This window comes from Electrona antarctica, assembly GCF_951216825.1.
Source record: "Electrona antarctica genome assembly, contig: scaffold_25, whole genome shotgun sequence".
Classification (NCBI taxonomy): domain Eukaryota; kingdom Metazoa; phylum Chordata; class Actinopteri; order Myctophiformes; family Myctophidae; genus Electrona; species Electrona antarctica.
In genome coordinates this window covers 5,042,574-5,061,213 of record NW_027637034.1, presented here as the reverse complement: position 1 = coordinate 5,061,213, position 18,640 = coordinate 5,042,574, and the positions used below count along the sequence as shown (strand labels likewise).

Here is an 18,640-nt window from a genome sequence, read left to right as displayed (position 1 = left end):
TGTCTAAATCAATTCCAAGGTTTTCACTTTAAGTGGTATATTTATGGTTTTAGTTAAGTGCTGATATTGGGGATTAAATGCTTCACAACTCAAACTAATAGCTTAAGACAAACGTAAAGCCTTCCTCTATTACAGGGATCAGATGGGCTACATATTACTAAAAACAAATTTCATTGTGTCAAAAGTAATCAACAGACTATGTATGATGTCCATCCTTTAGTGAACCTTTTAGATTAAAGCATACAGTTGGACTCTACAGTACTCATATTATTATACCCATCTACTGTGCAGCCTGTTTAATACACTATACCATTATGGCTTATTTAGGGTTTTAAATTGATTTCCAATAAAACATTAACATATGCATAAAGTCAGCATAAGTTTCCACTCCCATGTTAATAGGACTACTACTACTATTAAACATTGTGGATAGATACAAACTAATCGCACAATTAATTACTGTAGATAAATAATGTGATTGTTCATGATTCAAATATTGAATGACAGCACTATTTTTTCTTACCACAATATCAACACACATAGCCTACGTTGTGTTCTCCAAAAAAGGTTGAACATTATATTGTACTTCACGTGTTAAAGAATAAAAGAGCAGGTTTCAGAATCATTACCAATTTGTCAAGCAGCCTGCTGGGAATATTAGAGAGCACTGGGCTGAGGGTTCCAGTTTAGAGCAACACTTTCTCGATGGACAGCAAGAATCTCCACCGGAGCCCCAGGGCTCTAGCCTGGTTCCCAGCCCGTTCACTGTAATCTGTGATTTGAAGTGAAGTGACAAAACAAATCATGGAACGCAGCAAATTACTCTGGAAACCATGCAGGCGCACAGGGCTTTTATAAGATTCATTTATCAGAATGATCTATTTCCAGTTTTTAGTGATTAAATATGCTAATTACTTACTACGAAACGCGGTGACTTGTATCACTCGGCATACGGCAGAAATTGATTCAGCACATCAAAATCATATAGAAACAACTAGGGCCGGGACTTTAACGCGTTAATTGAGATTAATTAACTACAGAAAAATTAACGCGTTAAAAAAATTAACGCATTTAATCGCACCTTTTTTTTCACGGCGGAACGTTTCTCACTGGGCGCATTTCTAGGCTCATTAGGCTGCTGCACTCCTTGCACGGCTTGCAGGGGGAGGAGCAGCAGCAGTGAGTCCAGTCCACTCTACACTACAGCTCCGTCAGACAACAATTTACAACACCCAAACGTTTGCTCCGTGGATGGGACATTTAGATTTAAAAGCTATCGGATGGACGCGTGGATAGCAGCATGGTTGTGTGCAATGTCAGAGGGAAAGGAATAAAGCATCCATAAGCCATATGACCAATGTTATCTTCCATGCTAGCTAGCTAGCTTCCATGCTAGCTAGCTAGCTTCCATGCTAGCTGCTTCAGCTTAGCATGTCTCGCAGAGTAGAGGCTTGCACGCCTTGCAGAGGCTCGCGGAGATTTCACCACAGCACAAAGCTGTCAAGCTGTCCTCAATGCGAAACATACTGAAGCAGCAAGTGTGAAAGTCCGTGGTCAGACAATGGTCTGCCCCAACCCCATGTGAAATGCACTCCCCACCCAGCTAGTTCATTCCACCGTTTTTTATTTTGTTCCTTTGTCTAAGTGTTTACCCCCTAATAAAGTTGTTTTTATTTATTTTCTGATGCCCCACCATGTAAAGCACATTTGAGTATTCATAGACACTTTATATAGGCACTTGCTGCACTTGTTTATCTGTTGTAAGTTGTATTGCTTAAAGGGGAATACCCCTCATTTTCAACATTTTTCTATGGAGTTGTGTGGAAAACTGGAAATAATAAAAAGTCACCCCATTTTGTGTTGCCTAGAACTGGAGGTCTGACAAAAAACAGTAACACTATGAAGTACAGCTTTGTGATGTCACTGAGATGTACTTGTTACTGATTTTTTTCAGACCTCCAGTTCTAGGTAACACAGAATGGGGGGGACTTTTTATTATTTCCACAACAGCTCTAAGGTATATTAATGACAGTAAAATGTTGAAAATGAGTGGTATCCTGTAGTCACTATTCATTGATTCACTGAGATACCAAAAAACATTTGAAAAAAAAGGTTTCTCACTGTTCTCGGGTTGAATATTGATATGCGATTAAAATGCGATTAATCGAGATTAATTAATCACAAAGCTTCTAATTAATTAGATTAAAAATTTTAATCGAGTCCCAGCTCTAGAAACAACACATTATGTACAATTTATTTATCAGAATTTTAGCCATTTCCAGTATTTATAGTGATTGTCTCCACACACACTCCCTGGATGCCAACGATGAACCTCTGCCCCAAATGTTCCAGAACAGCCTCCACCAGTAGGCCGACTTTTGAAAAACACATTTTTTGATATTACCCCTCCAGATTATGTCCAAACATCCCGCAAATCGTTACACACTATCGCTATAGTCATGTGTTCAAGCCGGATCTGTCCGATATTTTATATTCCATCCTAATTGGCTAACGTTGGCTTTCAAAGTTTGCAGGATTGGCCCGTTTTGAACAAAAAGCCTCAAATCATGAACGCAGCGTGCAATTCTCGTGAAATCTTTCTCAGACTTTCCTACTAGGCTGAGGAATATATCCCACCCTTTTCACATTGGCCTGTTATAGCGCCACCAACAGGTGGATTTTTGCAAAACACATTTTTGTAACAAAATGCCTGAAATCATCCAATTACCATCCAAGGCGTGAGAAGAAATGGCACCCTTTTCACATTGGCCTATTATAGCGCCACCAGTAGGCCACAACCTGACCTGCCCTGGTGGAGACTTGTGCCCCGAGGGGCACTTTATCTAGTTAATTATGCTAATTACTCAATTTCTGACTAAACGGTGTGACGTATCACTCGGCATACGGCAGAAATGGATTCAGCAAATCAAAATCATATAGAAACAACACATTATGTAACTTTCCTCAAAAATGCAATCAGGGTCATTTTCTGAAGGGTTTTTTTTCTTCCATTTGGGAACCAGTGTATATTCTATGAGGAGCTGTCTGCAGTAATGACCTTTCTGTCTTGATGAAAAATAACCAAATTAATACCAAGATGTATTTAAAATGGTGCACGAGTTAAAGGGACACTTCACCCTTTTTGCCAAAAAATATATATCAATGACGTTTATAAGATTTAGAACACTTTCCTGGCATTATTTTTTGTGTAATCTCTGGGTTTAGATATTTTAGATTAACGGGTGGCTCTGACGTCAGAGACACTCTTCCGTATTGCTACCGGACTACATTGTCTCCTCACACTGCAGCTAGACCAGCCCCAAAACACAGCCGTCACGGACACTGCGATTTGTTCCACCTACAACCTTCGTTGACCGCACCCCCACATGCGCATTTGTTATTGTGTTTGTGTCATGTCGCTGTCGTCAGCAGAGCAGCACCAGAGAGACGCGCTATGTTGCCACGAATCCCCCCCCCCCCCCCAACTCTAGATTTATTATAATGATATGAAGTGACTTGCCATAAACCATCCATTAACTCCCCATTCATCCAATTTGCATCTGCTTGTATTAAACAACATTAAACTCACCAACATTGCAGCTGTAGGGAAAGCTTGAATATCCACTTTCAAACTGCAAAGCTTTTGTTTCATAAAAATCCACCGAATCTTTTTCCCACTCAGCTCTGCACTTAGTTTTTCTTCTTTTTTAGTTCTATCTCACTACTAGAACTTTCTGACTCTGAGGTAGATAAGATTTTTGGCTGTCAACAGCATCCATTTGTTTTTTAAATGTTGTGGACCGGAGCGTGGTGAAATAGTTGCTAAGATACGATACTGCATAGTGATTGGCTCTGCTGCATGCCTATGAAGAGTACTGACCAATGAGCTGAGCCTAGCGCCCTTCCAGACACCAGGTTCCAGTGTCTTGCTTTCCTGTTCCTATAGCTCAGTCGGCTGCCCCTTCTTATTACTGCATGGGAGCGAGTGACTGAGAATCACCATAACGCGCTGTCATTTTTCCACGAGACAAAAATACGGGATTAAGTGCGTCCCGTATCGGTTCATTACGGGACAGGTCTTTTAGTTGCCAAATACGGTACGATCGTATCTTAGCAACTATTTCACCACGCTCCGGTCCACAACATTGAAAAAACAAATGGATGCTGTTGACAGCCAATACGTAGCAATACGGAAGAGTGTCTCTGACGTCAGAGCCACCCGTTAATCTAAAATATCTAAACCCAGAGATTACACAAAAAATAACGCCAGGAAAGTGTTCAAAATCTTATAAACGTCATTGATATATATATTTTTGGCAAAAAGGGTGAAGTGTCCCTTTAACTACAGTGGGGTCCCATATCTTTCTTCCTCAGTCTCAAACTGACATTTATCAGGACCCAGAGGTACCTCTGTTAGACACACCCACAGACCCACCCCCAGATTCTCAGCCACACCCACAGGTTTATTTTAATATGTGGAGTGGCCATTCAACCACCAGGTGGCTTCAAGCCATGATGAGCAGAGCTGCACTTGAGTATAGCTTGCAATATGCAGTGGAGTGGTGGAAAAAGTATCACATTTTGTACTTGAGTAAAAGTATCAATACTGCAATATAGAAATACATTGAAATACATACTGTTACAAGTAACAGTCCGGTATTCAACATTTACTTGAGTAAAAGTACAAAAGTATTGGTATCAAAGTGTACTTAAAGTACCAAAAGTAGAAAGTACTCATTGTGCAGAATGTCCCATTTCAAGTTTTCAAATGTATACAAATCTTTTGAAAATAGCAAATCTACAAGCTCATAATCTAGCACATCACGACGTATTGTGAGCTTGTAGATCGGCTATTTTCAAATAGTCTACTATACTGAGGAAGTGGTTAATGCATATTTTTTTATATTAATCAAAATCTCCAAAGTAACTAGTAACTAAAGTTTGCAAATAAATGTAGTGGCGTACAAATACAATATTTGCCTCTGAGATGTAGTGGTTTACCAAACCCATATAAGAGAGAATGTGCAAATGTGAATAAATGTTAATAAAATGTTCAATCAGACTGTGTGTGTATGTGTCGCTTTTGCATGCTTGTGTGGCATCTATTATCGTTTAATCTGAATTGTCTTGATGATTATTGATGAAATGTTTGCAATTAAACCCTTTTTGTATTTTAAAGTTTGCAAAGTAGAAGAAGCACAGTGCCACGCGCTGCGCCAAACTTATTACAATAAAGAAAAGCAAATATGCCTCTAACGCCATTGCGTGCTAAATTAATTTATCATTGACTGTGTTTTTACTGGTTACATTTCTCAATGTGTTTTTACTGGTTAAATAAAGGTTAAATAAATAATTAGGCTACCACCAAGAAGCAGGCGCTGCGCTAAAATTATTACAGCTGCAATCGAATTATTGTTCAAGGTTCATTTTTGACGGGGTTAATTTCTGAGAAACAGGAAAACATTTGAAACTGTGAATCTTTCTTAACTGCATGAGCGTGGTGTGTGCAGGTATGGAACGCAGGAGGATAAAATAAAACAGTAATTATAAGAGCTCATAATAATATTAATAGACCATGAAACCATGAATGTACTATAAACAGTACAGCAAAAAAGAAACAAAAAGTTAACGTTTCATGCGTGTCAAAGACAATAATCATATCCTCAGTTCAGTAGGCTACAGCACATTGATTGAAATAAAAATCACACAAAAAAAGGAAACAATGCATGCTTGTCAAAGAACATAGGCTATTCACTGTTATTCCAATCTCTTCTTTTACGCAGATTGTCATTAATCTCAGTAACAATGGCTTGTCTGTCTACTGCAGCTATTTCGTCGTTGGGATAGTACCTTTCCTTACAAGAGTTCAAAATGTACTCTTTCAGATTGTGCGGTAGTTTGGATTTTGTCCCGTTACCATTCCAGTTAACCCTTTTCACCCAGGACTGATACAAGTGTAGAGGAGTCACGTACAGTATTTAGAGGAGGGCCGACTAAACAACATCTTTATGCACGGTGGATCACCGTATTGGTTGCAGGACCCCAGTAGTTTAATTCATAGATGAGTCATAATCATCAATTCTCAAGCATTTTTATAATTGAAAGTTCTCTGACATCTCTTAAAATGTATATTTTCATTGTATTAATAATGTTTTTATGGTGCCTCTATGTGCCACTAAAGGCACCGGGCAGCGAATCTTACGCAGTGGTATAGGGAATGAGGCCATTGTCCAGTCAGGCAGCAACATTTGATGGTGTTTTATTGTAGTTTCTCCAGACAGACATACAGCAAATGATGTCAAAATGCTAGTCTCTCCCCGACCTGCTGGTAAAAAATCATGAACCTTCCCGGTGCTCACTGACTACCTGTGTGTGCTCACTTAATTAAGTAGACTCAGCTGTGCCCCCCAGAATTGCCCATCACCTTCAAAATAAAAGCATTAGCTATAACAGAATTAATGGCTGTAAACAAACTAATTAAGCAAAGCAAACTAAATAATAAATGCATTAGATAATTATATAGAAAATATACTGAAATACTAAATAGCTCCCACATATATGTTCTGGCGATTCAGAATTAAGTGAAACAAAATGAAAATTCAGGCTGAGTGTCAATTAAGCTAATTTGATGGTTGAATTCATGATACATTTGATTATACAATGATGTGGGGAGGCAGTGGCTCAGGAGGTAGAGCAGCCAATAGGGAATCAAAAGGTTCCCTGTTTGATGCCCGGCTCCCCTAAGGCGCGATTCATACTCGTATTTTAGAGCCGAATAAAAGTCGGTTCGGCTCTGTAGAGCCTACAATGTGATGTAATTTGAGGTTCGGGGGGGGGGGGGGGGGGGGGGGGGGGGTACCGTCCTAAAGTCGGCTCTTCGGTGCTACTGAAAATGTCTGACGAGCCGAAATCATTTCGGCACTACAGCGGTAAAATAGGAGTATGAATCGGCCATAAGGCCGCACACGCCAATAGCCAGAGTGCCAATATTTATTAGGACAGCAGGTAAGACAAAAAATAATCCAACGTTTCGGCGGTTAAGCCTTCATCAGGGAATGAATCTTTACAATGGTTCATTCATTCATACATTGGGAGGTGAAGCGGCGAACAGTCGACGCCAGCGTCCTCACTTCCCACATTCACACACCGACGGTGGTGAGCTCACACCGACCGACTCACTTGAGGCAACGGTGTCTTGCCCAAGGACACTTCCACATGTGGACAAGAGGAGGAGCATAAACGCACCATTTACCATTTTCGTTAAAGATGGAGTGCCACAATTTTTGTATTTTTCCACTTTTTCATGTGTCTATGAGGTGACAGTACTTCATTAGACACCCTGGAGTCGTTTTTATGTGCAATGGTGTATTAACTTTGTATTTAGGGTTCCTTCCTGGAGGCTGAACCCTTGACAGTAAAACGGGCCAATGAAATAAACAGTAATATAGTGACATCACACTATCAGACCAAACCCTAACCCCTCCCCCTTTATCATACAACTACAGCTGTGGGTGTGGCTTCAGTTCAGGTGGATCACCACCCATCACCACCCACCAGGCAAAGCAGGCATACTTTAATGAACTGGTGGGCGTATTCACATAAAAGCATGATTTTATACACTTTTTGGAAAAAGTTCTTCCTCCTTATATTATAATGATACCTGATGATCATGTTTTGGGTGGAAAAAAATCGTGGCACTCCATCTTTAAGGAAAGGCTTTGCATGCAGAAAATGGCCGATCTACAAGCCTACAATGTGTCACATAATGTGTCGCACAACTAGAGAAACGGTTGGATGGCACTTACACCCGCCTTCTAATGAGAGCGCAAAATCTCTCTTGGAAGAGCCACCCATCGACTAATTAAGCAATATTACACGAGAGGGTGTGGGTTAACGTGATTATTGCCACGACAGGGATGCGGTGAGGAACGAGACGAAGTCGAGTTCCGCAAGCATCACTGAAGTGGCAATAATCACGTTAACCCACACCCTCGAGTGTAATATTGCAATTATACAACAGTTACCCTTAAAACTAAGAAAATCGCTGAAAGAATATATTTTTTTAATGACAGATGTAGTCACTACGACCACAAATGTCCCAAGAAACTAGCTAGCCTAGCCACCGAGTTTGCTAGCGCTCTGGGAGAACAGAGCAGCTGAATTCTTTGTTTTGATTAGGTGGTGAATGGTGCTGGTTTAACCCACGGCTAGAAGGCTGTTTCAACCAATCAGATTGCTTCCTCGAAACGACCTGTGGTATAATCTAACATACGGCAACCTTCCCCGTGTTTCTTCACTAGTCCGATCCAGAAGAACACAGTTTGCCGGCCACTGCTACAGAGCTGACAATGAGGTTATATCTTCCCTTCTTCTCTGGAGTCCTGCCTCAAAGCAGACCAGAGGTAGAAAACTGTCGTCCCCTGATGTCATCGCTAGGGACACATGATGCCATCGCTAGGGACACATGATGTCATCGCTAGGGACACATGCATCAGTAAGTAAGGAAGCTCTGAGAAGGAAGGGAAGTGGTCACGTGACTGGGCTGTGCCATGACACTTTCATGGACACTTTCATGGGAGCCAAACTCACACCGGAAGTGCAATGAATACATGGCAGTGAATGGAGCCGGCTGGACCAGCTCATAACAAACATTATTTATGAACAATTGAGACCTTTTGTAAAGTAATCACTTCTGGAAAATAACAGAAGACATATCACAGGTTGTTTTCTAATCACTTACTTTTTGCACAGTAGGCCTATATCATTTTATCTGATGATCTAAACAGCAGCAGTATCGTTTCTGGCTCCGAAGTATCGCGATATTTGGCTGCCAGACAGGAAATGGTGGGAAGTCTCGCGATACTTGGTGCGTTCAGAAAGGTACTTTGTGCTCTTTAGATACCATACCTCTATAAAAATTACAGTGTACACATCGAATAACAACACAGCAGACAATAATGTGTTACATGTCTTCTGTTATTTTCCAGAAGTGATTACTTTACAAAAGGTCTCAATTGTTCATAAATAATGTTTGTTCATGAGCTGGTCACTGAGCTCTCATTGACTCCAGTGCATTCTGCCAAACTTCCGGGTAGTTTGGCTCCCATGAAAGTGTCCATGAAAGTGTCATGGCGCAGCCCAGTCACGTGACCACTTCCCTTCCTTCTCAGAGCTTCCTAGTCAGTAAGCAGGAACTGGGGGTGGCAATGAAGGACCGGAAAGTCTTCCGTGGCAATGTGAAATCCATGATCTCGATCGCGGTCGAAAAATGATGATGATGATGATGTATCACATTGTGAGTTCATTGTTTATGGAATGATGATGATGATGTGTCACATTGTGAGTGCATTGTTTATGGTGCTGTGCGGTTTATCCCCATGCCTGTCCTCTGCCCTCATTGGTCTGTGATGTCATCACTGATGTGATTGATTGAGTGGTGGTGGTGGTGAGTGGCTGATTGACTACCAGCTGGTGACTAGTAGGTTGAACGTGGCAGGCGATTGGCTCCCGTCTGCATGGACTGGCAGGTGATTGGCTCCTGTCTGCATGGTCTTGCATGTGATTGGCTCCTGTCGTCATGGACTGAACTATAAAGGCTTCCTGCCTGCAGTGGCTCAGATGTTTGCATCCAAACAACAGCGTTCCGTCTGTCTTGTGTTAAAACTATCTAAAGGACTGCTGCAGTTCTGGATAATGTAATGTCTTGTGTTAAAACTATGCTAAAGGACTGCTACAGTTCTGGATAAAGTAATGCGCCTTTGGAGTCTAGGGGTGCGTGAACTCTTTTTGTTTATTAATTTGTTCTGGCTTCTGTTTTTTATTAGGTAGGATATTTGTATATTGGGGTTTCCTTTATTTTATACGGGAACCCCTTTTGGTGTTTTAAGCATTATGTTATACTTTAGCTATTGAAAAATAGCAGATCTACATGCTCATAGCGCGGCACTACGAGCTTGTAGGTCTGCTATTTTTGATCGTGAGAATGCGGCGCAAATCTTTGAATATATATTCTTTCAGAGCAAACGTTTTTAAAGGGGCATTCCACTCATTTTCAACATTTTACTATGTCATTAATGTACCTTAGAGCTGTTGTGTGGAAATAATAAAAAAGTTCCCCCATTCTGTGTTTCCTAGAACTGGAGGTCTGAAAAAAATCCTTAACATGGTGAAACACATCTTGATGATGTCATCAAGATGTGTTTCACCATGTTAATGATTTTTTCCATAATTACAGTTCTAGGAAACACAAAATGGGGGAACTTTTTTATTATTTCCAAACAACAGCTCTAAGGTAATTCAAGCTTGGACTACAGCTGCAATGTTGGTGAGTTTAACGTCGTTTAAGACAAGCAGATGGAGGGTCAATGGAGGGTATTGGAACTCTAGATTCATCACATTATAAAAAAATCTAGAGTTGCAAATTGCGGCTAGGTTGTGAGTATAGTTGCATGAATACTGTCATGCAACCATTATCCCCAATGGCAGTTGCAAGGAGTTGCAATGGCGTGACATGTCCTTAAAACGGTTTTGTTGCAAGGAGTTGCATTGGCGTGACATGTCCTTAAAACGGTTTTGTTGCAAGGAGTTGCATTGGCGTGACATGTCCTTAAACTGTTTTGTTGCGAGGAGTTGCATTGGTGTGACATGTCCTTAAAACTGTTTTGAAATGGCAATTGTGGACATAACCATCAATTCATGTCCTCTGGAGTCATCACGTTCCAACCTGTGCGAGGCCATTTGAAAGGTGTTAATAAAATAAGCAGTGACTGACTTTTAATGTTGTGTGCTGTTTTAAAGGTGAAGGTGAGGAAGTCATCCTGCACGAGCCAGTCCCAGAACAAAGCTAGTGCCAACCTCCCTGTGAACAGTGTGAAAGTTAGTGCCAACCTCTTCCCTGTGAAAGCTAGAGCCAACCTCCTCCCTGTGAAAGCGTGCGCTGTCACAACTTCAAGCCAAACGACGGACGTGTCTCTTAAAATGAACGAAGACCTCAGAATGATTCTCGTATCCAAGACCGTGGCCGAATTGACCGAGCTCTCCAAGAGCTGCCTGAGTGAAGACGAGGCCCCGACTGTTCACGGAGGCAACGCTGTCGCAGAAGCCACGGCGATGTCTCACAGCGATGCTGAAAGAGCGACGACCTCTGATGCCCCGAGTCCCCTGACTACCTCCAGTGGAACTCCAACCAACCCAAGAACCAGTGTTGGAAAAAGTACTTTGTTTTACTTCAGTAAAAGTACCAATACTGCAATTTAGAACTACTTCGTTACAGGTAAAGTACGGAATTGAAAATGTACTTGAGTAAAAGTACAAAAGTATCTGCATCAAAATGTACTTAAAGTACTAAAAGTAAAAGTACTCATATTGCAGAATGTCCCATTTCACAAGTTCAAAATGTGTACAAAATCTATTAAAAATAGTAGTATTTTCAAATGGCCAAAATGTATAGGGTTGAAGTGGTTAATGTATGTTCTCTATCAAAATTAAAATCTACAAAGTAACTAGTAACTCAAGTTTTCAAATAATTGTAGTGAAGTAAAAGTACAAATGTTGTCTCTGAGATGTAGTGGAGTAGAAGTAAAAGTACTGAACGCTGTGGCGTAGAGCCGCAATTTGCACACAAAGAGGTAGGAGCGCGCTGACCACGAGAGACAAGACTTGGAGGGGTCCCTGGAACAACATATTTTCAGATGGGGGACGGTGGCCAATTGCATATAATTTGTGGGGTCCTTGACATGAAATATTGAGCACCACCATCTAGAGTTGCAAATACCCTCCAGTGACAGCCCATTCATCCAAATTGCATTTGCGATCTGCTTGTATTAAACAACGTTTCACTAGGAAAGACCAAGCATCAGACATAAGAACCTTTAGGGTGGTTTATTGAATAGACGTCGTTTATGGGCACGTCACATGCGAAGCATGGAACGTGCGGCATAAACGGCCACGGCATGGAAGGACGTTAGGGGAGCCAGCATGGTCATCTAAGGTCATCGCCACACGCAAGCGTGTAGCGTGCGGCTTGGATGGCCAGGGGCGGTGGATGCCATTAGAAGTGCCGGCATGAACATCTAAGGTCATCGCTACATGCGATCGTGCAGCGTGCGGCTTAGATAGTCAGGGGCACGAACGACGTGTGGGGCGCTGACGAGAACATCCAAGGGCATCACTACACATGGGCGTGTAGCATGCAGCTTAGATGGTCTGGCCGTGGGAGGATGCCATTAGAAGTGCCGGCATGAACATCTAAGGTCATCGCCACACGCAAGCGTGCGCCGTGCGGCTTAGATGGTCAAGAGCACGGGACGTGGGCGGTAGTGGGACTGATGGGTTCGAGGGGTTGTGGACCCAGATACTTTGGCTTGGGGGTCGAGGCGTGCGCCTGTGCGAAATGTGTAGAAACCCCAAAAGTATCTTACCAGAATTTACCAGACCCTGGAGCGGTGGGCGTTGTGGAGGTCGGGGGCGTTGGTGCGGATGTAGCTGTGATGGGCCTGGGAAGACCGTCGGGCGAGGTGAGAATGGTGCCGGGTGCGGTTGGCGACTGAACCACTGTTGTTACGAAGGGGGGACCCGATGGTGGTTACGGGGAGAGTGGGTGGTTACGGGGCTCGTAGGGGCTGGGTTGTGGACGGATGAAGGAAAGCCTCCAAAAAAAGGCCGGGAGAAATACGGCTTCGAGCGTGGCATGGTGTGGGGGTCCGAGTAGTCAGTGCGGGAGATGCAGATGTGGCTGATTTAGCTGTGAGGGGTTGGTGTTGAGGAGGGGGTTGCCTTCTTTTCGGAGGGATGGGGAGACCATGGGGGCGTTGAGGTCGATGGCTGATGGTGGAATGGGTGCCGGCGTGGCTGTAGTGAGGGAGAAGGAAGGAGGGGGTGGGGGGTTGGGGAACACTGGGTAGGGAGGGAGAGAAGACAGGTTAAATAGTGGGGCGCTGGGCGCTGCTGGGGGACATCCTAGGGCGGCTGCGGGACCTCCTAGAAAAGATGGAGCCTGAAAGGGAAGAGTTTGGTTGTACTGAAAGAGGGAGGAGGTGGGGGGGAGGGGGGGTGCTGCTGCCTGCTGGAGGTGGGAGGGAGGGACAGGTAGGGCAGAAGGGAGAAAACCAGGTGGAATTTGGATTAGTGGTGTAGTGTGTGGTGGAGGGAGGATACTGGCCGTTTGCAGGATGGGAAGTGGCTGGAGCTCCATTGGTTGAGCGGTGGGAGTGGAGATTGTGGACGTCTGGGGAGAATGAACGTCTCTGGAACGTCACTGTGGCAGCGGGATGCTGCGTCACGTCACCGGAGCGGGACGGAGCCGCGGGTGGACATGAGAATTGTAAATAAAGCTTGTTTGTTTGCTGAACGGGTGAACGGAATGCCTTTGGCGATGAGGGCTCTTTGTAGGCCGACCACGGTCCAGTCTGAAGCGAGGGTTGGTACTGGTGGAGCCGCGCGGAGAGGCAACGGGATGGCTGGTTGGGGAAGCTGCTGCTGGAGCTTGGTGACCGGGGAGACGGGACGAAGAAGTGCGGGATGATTTGAGCTGCTGGGCTAGTACCGGGTTCTGCTGGTGATCGTGGCGAGGGGAGGAACGTGGACCCTCGCGGAACTCCCGGGGTGTCCGGTTCATGTTGGACGCGGCGGAACCGGGAGGTACAGTAACGACTGGCCTGGGTCTACCGCGCCGCTGCTCCGGAGTGTCGGGCACGACGTCAAGATCGGTGGCGGCGATGGCTCGGTGAGTAATGGTACCGGCGGCCACGGGTTCGGCGGCGGGTTCGGTGGCGGCGCCGATGAATAGAGCCTCGTCGTCCGAGGCATGGATGTTCAGCAGGGCGACAGCGTCGGTGCGGTGAGTACCGGGTTCGACGGCGACGGGGCCGGTGGATGGAGCCTCGTCGTCTGAGTGGTAGATGTTGGGCAGAGAGGCCATTCTGAGGCTGATGCTGATGAACTGGAAGCTACGAGTATTAATTTAAGGCTATTAATCCTCTTGTGTAGCAGGGTTTACTGGAAACTATGCACGCCGCCGGGGGTGATTGGTGAGGTAGGAGTGGTTGGCCAGGTTGGAGGTGGGTGAGTGGTTGGCACGGGTGGCACAGGGTGGAGTAGACGTTGGCAGGAGGGTGGTGGTTGGTTGTCTTTTGCTTGGTCAAACCTCCCGAACATCAGTTGTTCCAACTCCATTAAACTCACCAACATTGCCGCTGTAGGGCAAGCTTGAATTATCCTAAGCGTTTGTTTCATAAAAATCCACCGTAGACATGTTATGAGCTACTTTCTGTCAAGAAATTCCGTGCCGTGATATTTTGTCCAAGTGTTGGAGTTTGGAAGCACTAGTTTTTTATTAATGGGTCGTGCTGCTGCCTCCTGCATTATGTGCAAATTCGAAACAGGTGGTACGCAGGGCCGCTCAGTGACTTCGACGAGCGCTTCCTAACCTGTGGCATATCTATTGTAGACATTGGTCCTTTGGTTGTTGTCGGGCAGAAGCCTCTTATCTCCATATTCCTTCTGTAAATCGACGCCCTAAGGCTACGTGATCGTACTACAGTGTCACACAAACCTAATGAGAAATGGCAGATCTACGAGCTGTGTGGTGCGAAGTGACGGGCTTTGAGCTTGTCGATCTGCTACTTTAGAATTTGAATCCTGACACGTAACCATTTTGGACATATGAGGTTTCCACCAGACAGAGACGATAATATGCAACACATTTCAAAACATTGACATTGATATAATCTTTTAATACGAACACATGTAGGCATAACTTATGACAAAAGTCTTCATTCGTGAGTTGAAAACACAGAGTAAGGGAATGTTCACACTGTCCACCTTGTTATGAATAAAAACCTAGAGAAAACCTAGAGAGATTCTTCTGAAGGAAAGTATGAACATCTTAACAGGATATGTTGCACAAACTGGTTAGATGGACGGCATCCTTATGAAATATTATTTGATTCGAATTTTACACACACACATGCTTTTAAACAGAAATAACATTTAGTATCACAAGAAATACTGAAATGTCATTTGCCGGTGGACTATTACATATGTATTTTTGCGTTGCATCATATATGCATTATATATTCTAAGTGTGTTAGAATTTTCAACTGTGAGACAGACAGCCCTTTTATGCACTTCAGCTGATTTCAAACATCATTGCACAGTAATATTATGAAAGAAAAGGCTTGTAGCACTAGGTCTTTAACACATATGTCAATGTATGAAAAAGCAAATGAAGAAGACCTTATTAATTAACATGCATATGCCTTAATATTCATATCCATCCACTTCCATCAGTTTCTGACCATCACTGTTCATTTTGCACTCATCCACCAACTATCACTTCCTACCCTGCCCTGCCCTGCCCTCTATCCATACTACAGCTAATGGAATGAACCAAAGCCCAAATCAAGGCTCAGAATCCTCCCCAACGATCACCTTAGCCCCTGACGCCCAGACAGAAGGTCCACCGAGCTGTGATGTTCAGCTAGGGAGTTCCGAGGACCCCAGAAACCAGCCATGGTCTCCCCATCATCCCGTGACCCAGCCATGGTCTCCCCATCATCCCGTGACCCAGCCATGGTCTCCCCATCACCCTGTGACCCAGCCATGGTCTCCCCATGACCTTTGGACCCAGATATGGGCTCCCCATGACCTTTTGACCCAGCCATGGTCTCCCCATCACCAGATGATGCATCCGTGTTCTCCTCACCTCTCTGGTAGGCCTGTCACAATTATCACATAATTGTCTAATCGTAAAACGTTAATTTCCAATTATTAGTGTGTCCAATTAATCGTCACCTTCATGTAGCGATGCAAGAGGGAACATATGAAAGTGACATGTCACGATTATTGTGGCAAAAAATATTGCGGTTAGCGATATTGGGGCAACGTTCTGCAAAAAAATAGCCGATCTACAAGCTCACAACGCATTGCAACACAGCGCGTAGTGAGCTTGTAGATCTGCTATTTGTGGCGAATCGAGTGAAATAAGAGCGGTACCAAATGCACTCTTTATACACGTATGTTTTATCAAGTATTGAGGGGTTTAACCCATTTTGGGGGGGAACCCCTTTTGGTGTTTTAAGCATTATGTTATACTTTAGCTATTGAAAAATAGCAGATCTACAAGCTCGTAACGCGGCACCGAGTGCCGCGCTACAAGCTTGTAGGTCTGCTATTTTTGAAAAATCCTGAAAATGTGGCGCAAATCTTTGAATATTTATTCTTTCACAGTGAACATTTTTAACTCAAATATTTGCTTCTGGGGGGGGGGAACAACATATTTTCAGATGGTGGTCGGCAGCCAATTACATATAATCTTGGGGGTCCTTGACATGAAAATGTTTGAGAACCACTGATATAGAAATATAGGGTTTTTCAGAAAACTGTCAGGATTTAGAAGACATTTGTAGAATCGTTCCCGGGTCAAAATGGGTTTAAGCGGGACTGAATTAGCAGCTCAACTAAAGCTAGTACATAATTCCTAATGTCTGACTGAGGACAATGTCACGATAAATTAACATCTCTGCGATACGATTATTCTTAGCCCTAAGTACATGGCAGCTGGCTCCTCAGCTCTCCTCAGCACCACCCTGGTACCAGGCAGCATCTCTAGAGCCCTGTGGTGGACCCCAGGAGCCAGGATAACCCAGGCACAGACCCCAGGAGCCAGGAGAACCCAGGCACAGACCCCAGGAGCCAGGAGAACCCAGTCACAGGACCCAGGAGCCAGGAGAACCCAGGCACAGGAGCCAGGAGCCAGGAGTACCGAGTTCCAGAGGAACCATACAGCCCGGTGGTGGTGGTGGTACCAGGACCCAGACCCCAGAAGAACCCAGGGTCCAGAGAAGCATCAAAGCAGAGGGAACACAGATGCCAGTGGTGTGTCCACCACGCAGACAGGCGCCCGTGGACCCAGAGCCACGCAGACAGGCGCTCGTGGACCCAGAGCCACGCAGACAGACGCTCGTGAACCCAGAGCCACGCAGACAGGCGCTCGTGGACCCAGAGCCACGCAGACAGGCGCTCGTGGACCCAGAGCCACGCAGACTGTCGCTAGTGGACCCAGAGCCACGCAGACAGGCGCTCGTGGACCCAGAACCACGCAGACAGGCGCTCGTGGACCCAGAGCCACGCAGACAGGCACCCGTGGACCCAGATCCACGCAGACAGGCGCTCGTGGACCCAGAGCCACGCAGACAGGCGCCCGTGGACCCACATCCACGCAGACAGGCGCTCGTGGACCCAGAGCCACGCAGACAGGCGCTAGTGAACCCAGAGCCATGCAGACAGGCGCTCGTGGACCCAGAGCCACGCAGACAGGCACTAGTGGACCCAGAGCCACGCAGACAGGCGCTCGTGGACCCAGAGCCATGCAGACAGGCGCTCGTGGACCCAGAGCCATGCAGACAGGCGCTCGTGGACCCAGAGCCACGCAGACAGGCGCTCTTGGACCCAGAGCCAGCGGTGTGTCAAAGCAGCTCAACAGGTACTGTGTACGTGTATGGGTGTTGAATCGTGTGTTCATGTATTCGTGTGATAACTAAGGTCGACTACTTTTTTTCACTGACGAAAACTAAATGACAACTAAATAAAAACTAAGCTATGGTGACATAGACTGCGATATAATATATTGACAACTTTGTCAACATAACAAATGTTAGGGACAGACTAGTGGAGAAGAGATCCAGAAGAGCTAAAAGTCATTCTATGTTCGATTGTGCTCTTAAAATAGTCGCTGAACTGTGAGCTTGTAGTTTGGCTGTTTTGACCATGTGAAATTCCATGTGTAAATTCCATGTGTAAATTCAGACATTACGACGCCGTCAAGGCGGAGTCAAAATACATGTTTTGTTGATCTTTTGCTGTTGTTTGCTTAACACTGATTGGTTGACTTCTGTCTGTCTGTCAAACGCACGCACGCACGCACGCACGCACGCACGCACGCACGCACGCACGCACGCACGCACGCACTCACTCACACACACACGCAGGGGAAGCGAGGGCCAGCCGTGTGTCTTTCTTCCTCAAAGTGAAGCTGTCAGAAGCCGAGACGAAGCTGGTCGTAGGTGAGTGTCTGTCCTTCATGTCCTAGGTGAGTGTCTGTCCTTCATGTCGTAGGTGAGTGTTTGTCCTTCATGTCGTAGGTGAGTGTTTGTCATTCATGTCGTAGGTGAGTGTGTGTCCTTCATGTCGTAGGTGAGTGTCTGTCCTTCATGTCGTAGGTGAGTGTGTGTCCTTCATGTCGTAGGTGAGTGTGTGTCCTTCATGTCGTAGGTGAGTGTCTGTCCTTCATGTCGTAGGTGAGTGTGTGTCCTTCATGTTGTAGGTGAGTGTCTGTCCTTCATGTCGTAGGTGAGTGTGTGTCCTTCATGTCGTAGGTGAGTGTCTGTCCTTCATGTCGTAGGTGAGTGTGTGTCCTTCATGTCGTAGGTGAGTGTCTGTCCTTCATGTCGTAGGTGAGTGTGTGTCCTTCATGTCGTAGGTGAGTGTCTGTCCTTCATGTTGTAGGTGAGTGTGTGTCCTTCATGTCATAGGTGAGTGTCCGTCCTTCATGTCGTAGGTGAGTGTGTGTCCTTCATGTCGTAGGTGAGTGTGTGTCCTTCATGTCGTAGGTGAGTGTTTGTCCTTCAAGTCGTAGGTGAGT

At 45.0% G+C, this 18,640-nt stretch overlaps 1 protein-coding gene across 2 annotated transcripts; it reads left to right on the top strand.

Annotated features, from left to right (window-relative positions):
- Positions 1 to 9,636: 9,636 nt before the first annotated feature.
- LOC306919291 (uncharacterized protein) lies at positions 9,637 to 16,923 on the top strand. Of its 2 annotated transcripts, none has more exons than XR_013789500.1 (3): positions 9,637 to 9,771; positions 10,798 to 11,212; positions 15,375 to 15,509. XR_013789500.1 is itself a non-coding variant. In XM_079532098.1 (3 exons), exons 1-3 carry the CDS (start codon positions 9,751 to 9,753, stop codon positions 16,639 to 16,641), a joined length of 537 nt encoding a protein of 178 aa, XP_079388224.1. In that variant the 5' UTR covers positions 9,637 to 9,750; the 3' UTR covers positions 16,642 to 16,923. The 2 variants fall into 2 exon arrangements, 1 of the variants encoding a protein (XP_079388224.1); XM_079532098.1 differs by lacking the exon at positions 15,375 to 15,509 and adding an exon at positions 16,541 to 16,923.
- Positions 16,924 to 18,640: the final 1,717 nt, after the last annotated feature.

Coding starts and splice junctions, on each gene's coding strand:
- LOC306919291 (XM_079532098.1), top strand. CDS start 9,751: ATGCGCCTTTGGAGTCTAGGG. Junction 9,772..10,797: donor TGCGCCTTTGGAGTCTAGGG/GTGCGTGAACTC, acceptor GCTGTTTTAAAG/GTGAAGGTGAGGAAGTCATC. Junction 11,213..16,540: donor AAGAACCAGTGTTGGAAAAA/GTACTTTGTTTT, acceptor GATTATTCTTAG/CCCTAAGTACATGGCAGCTG.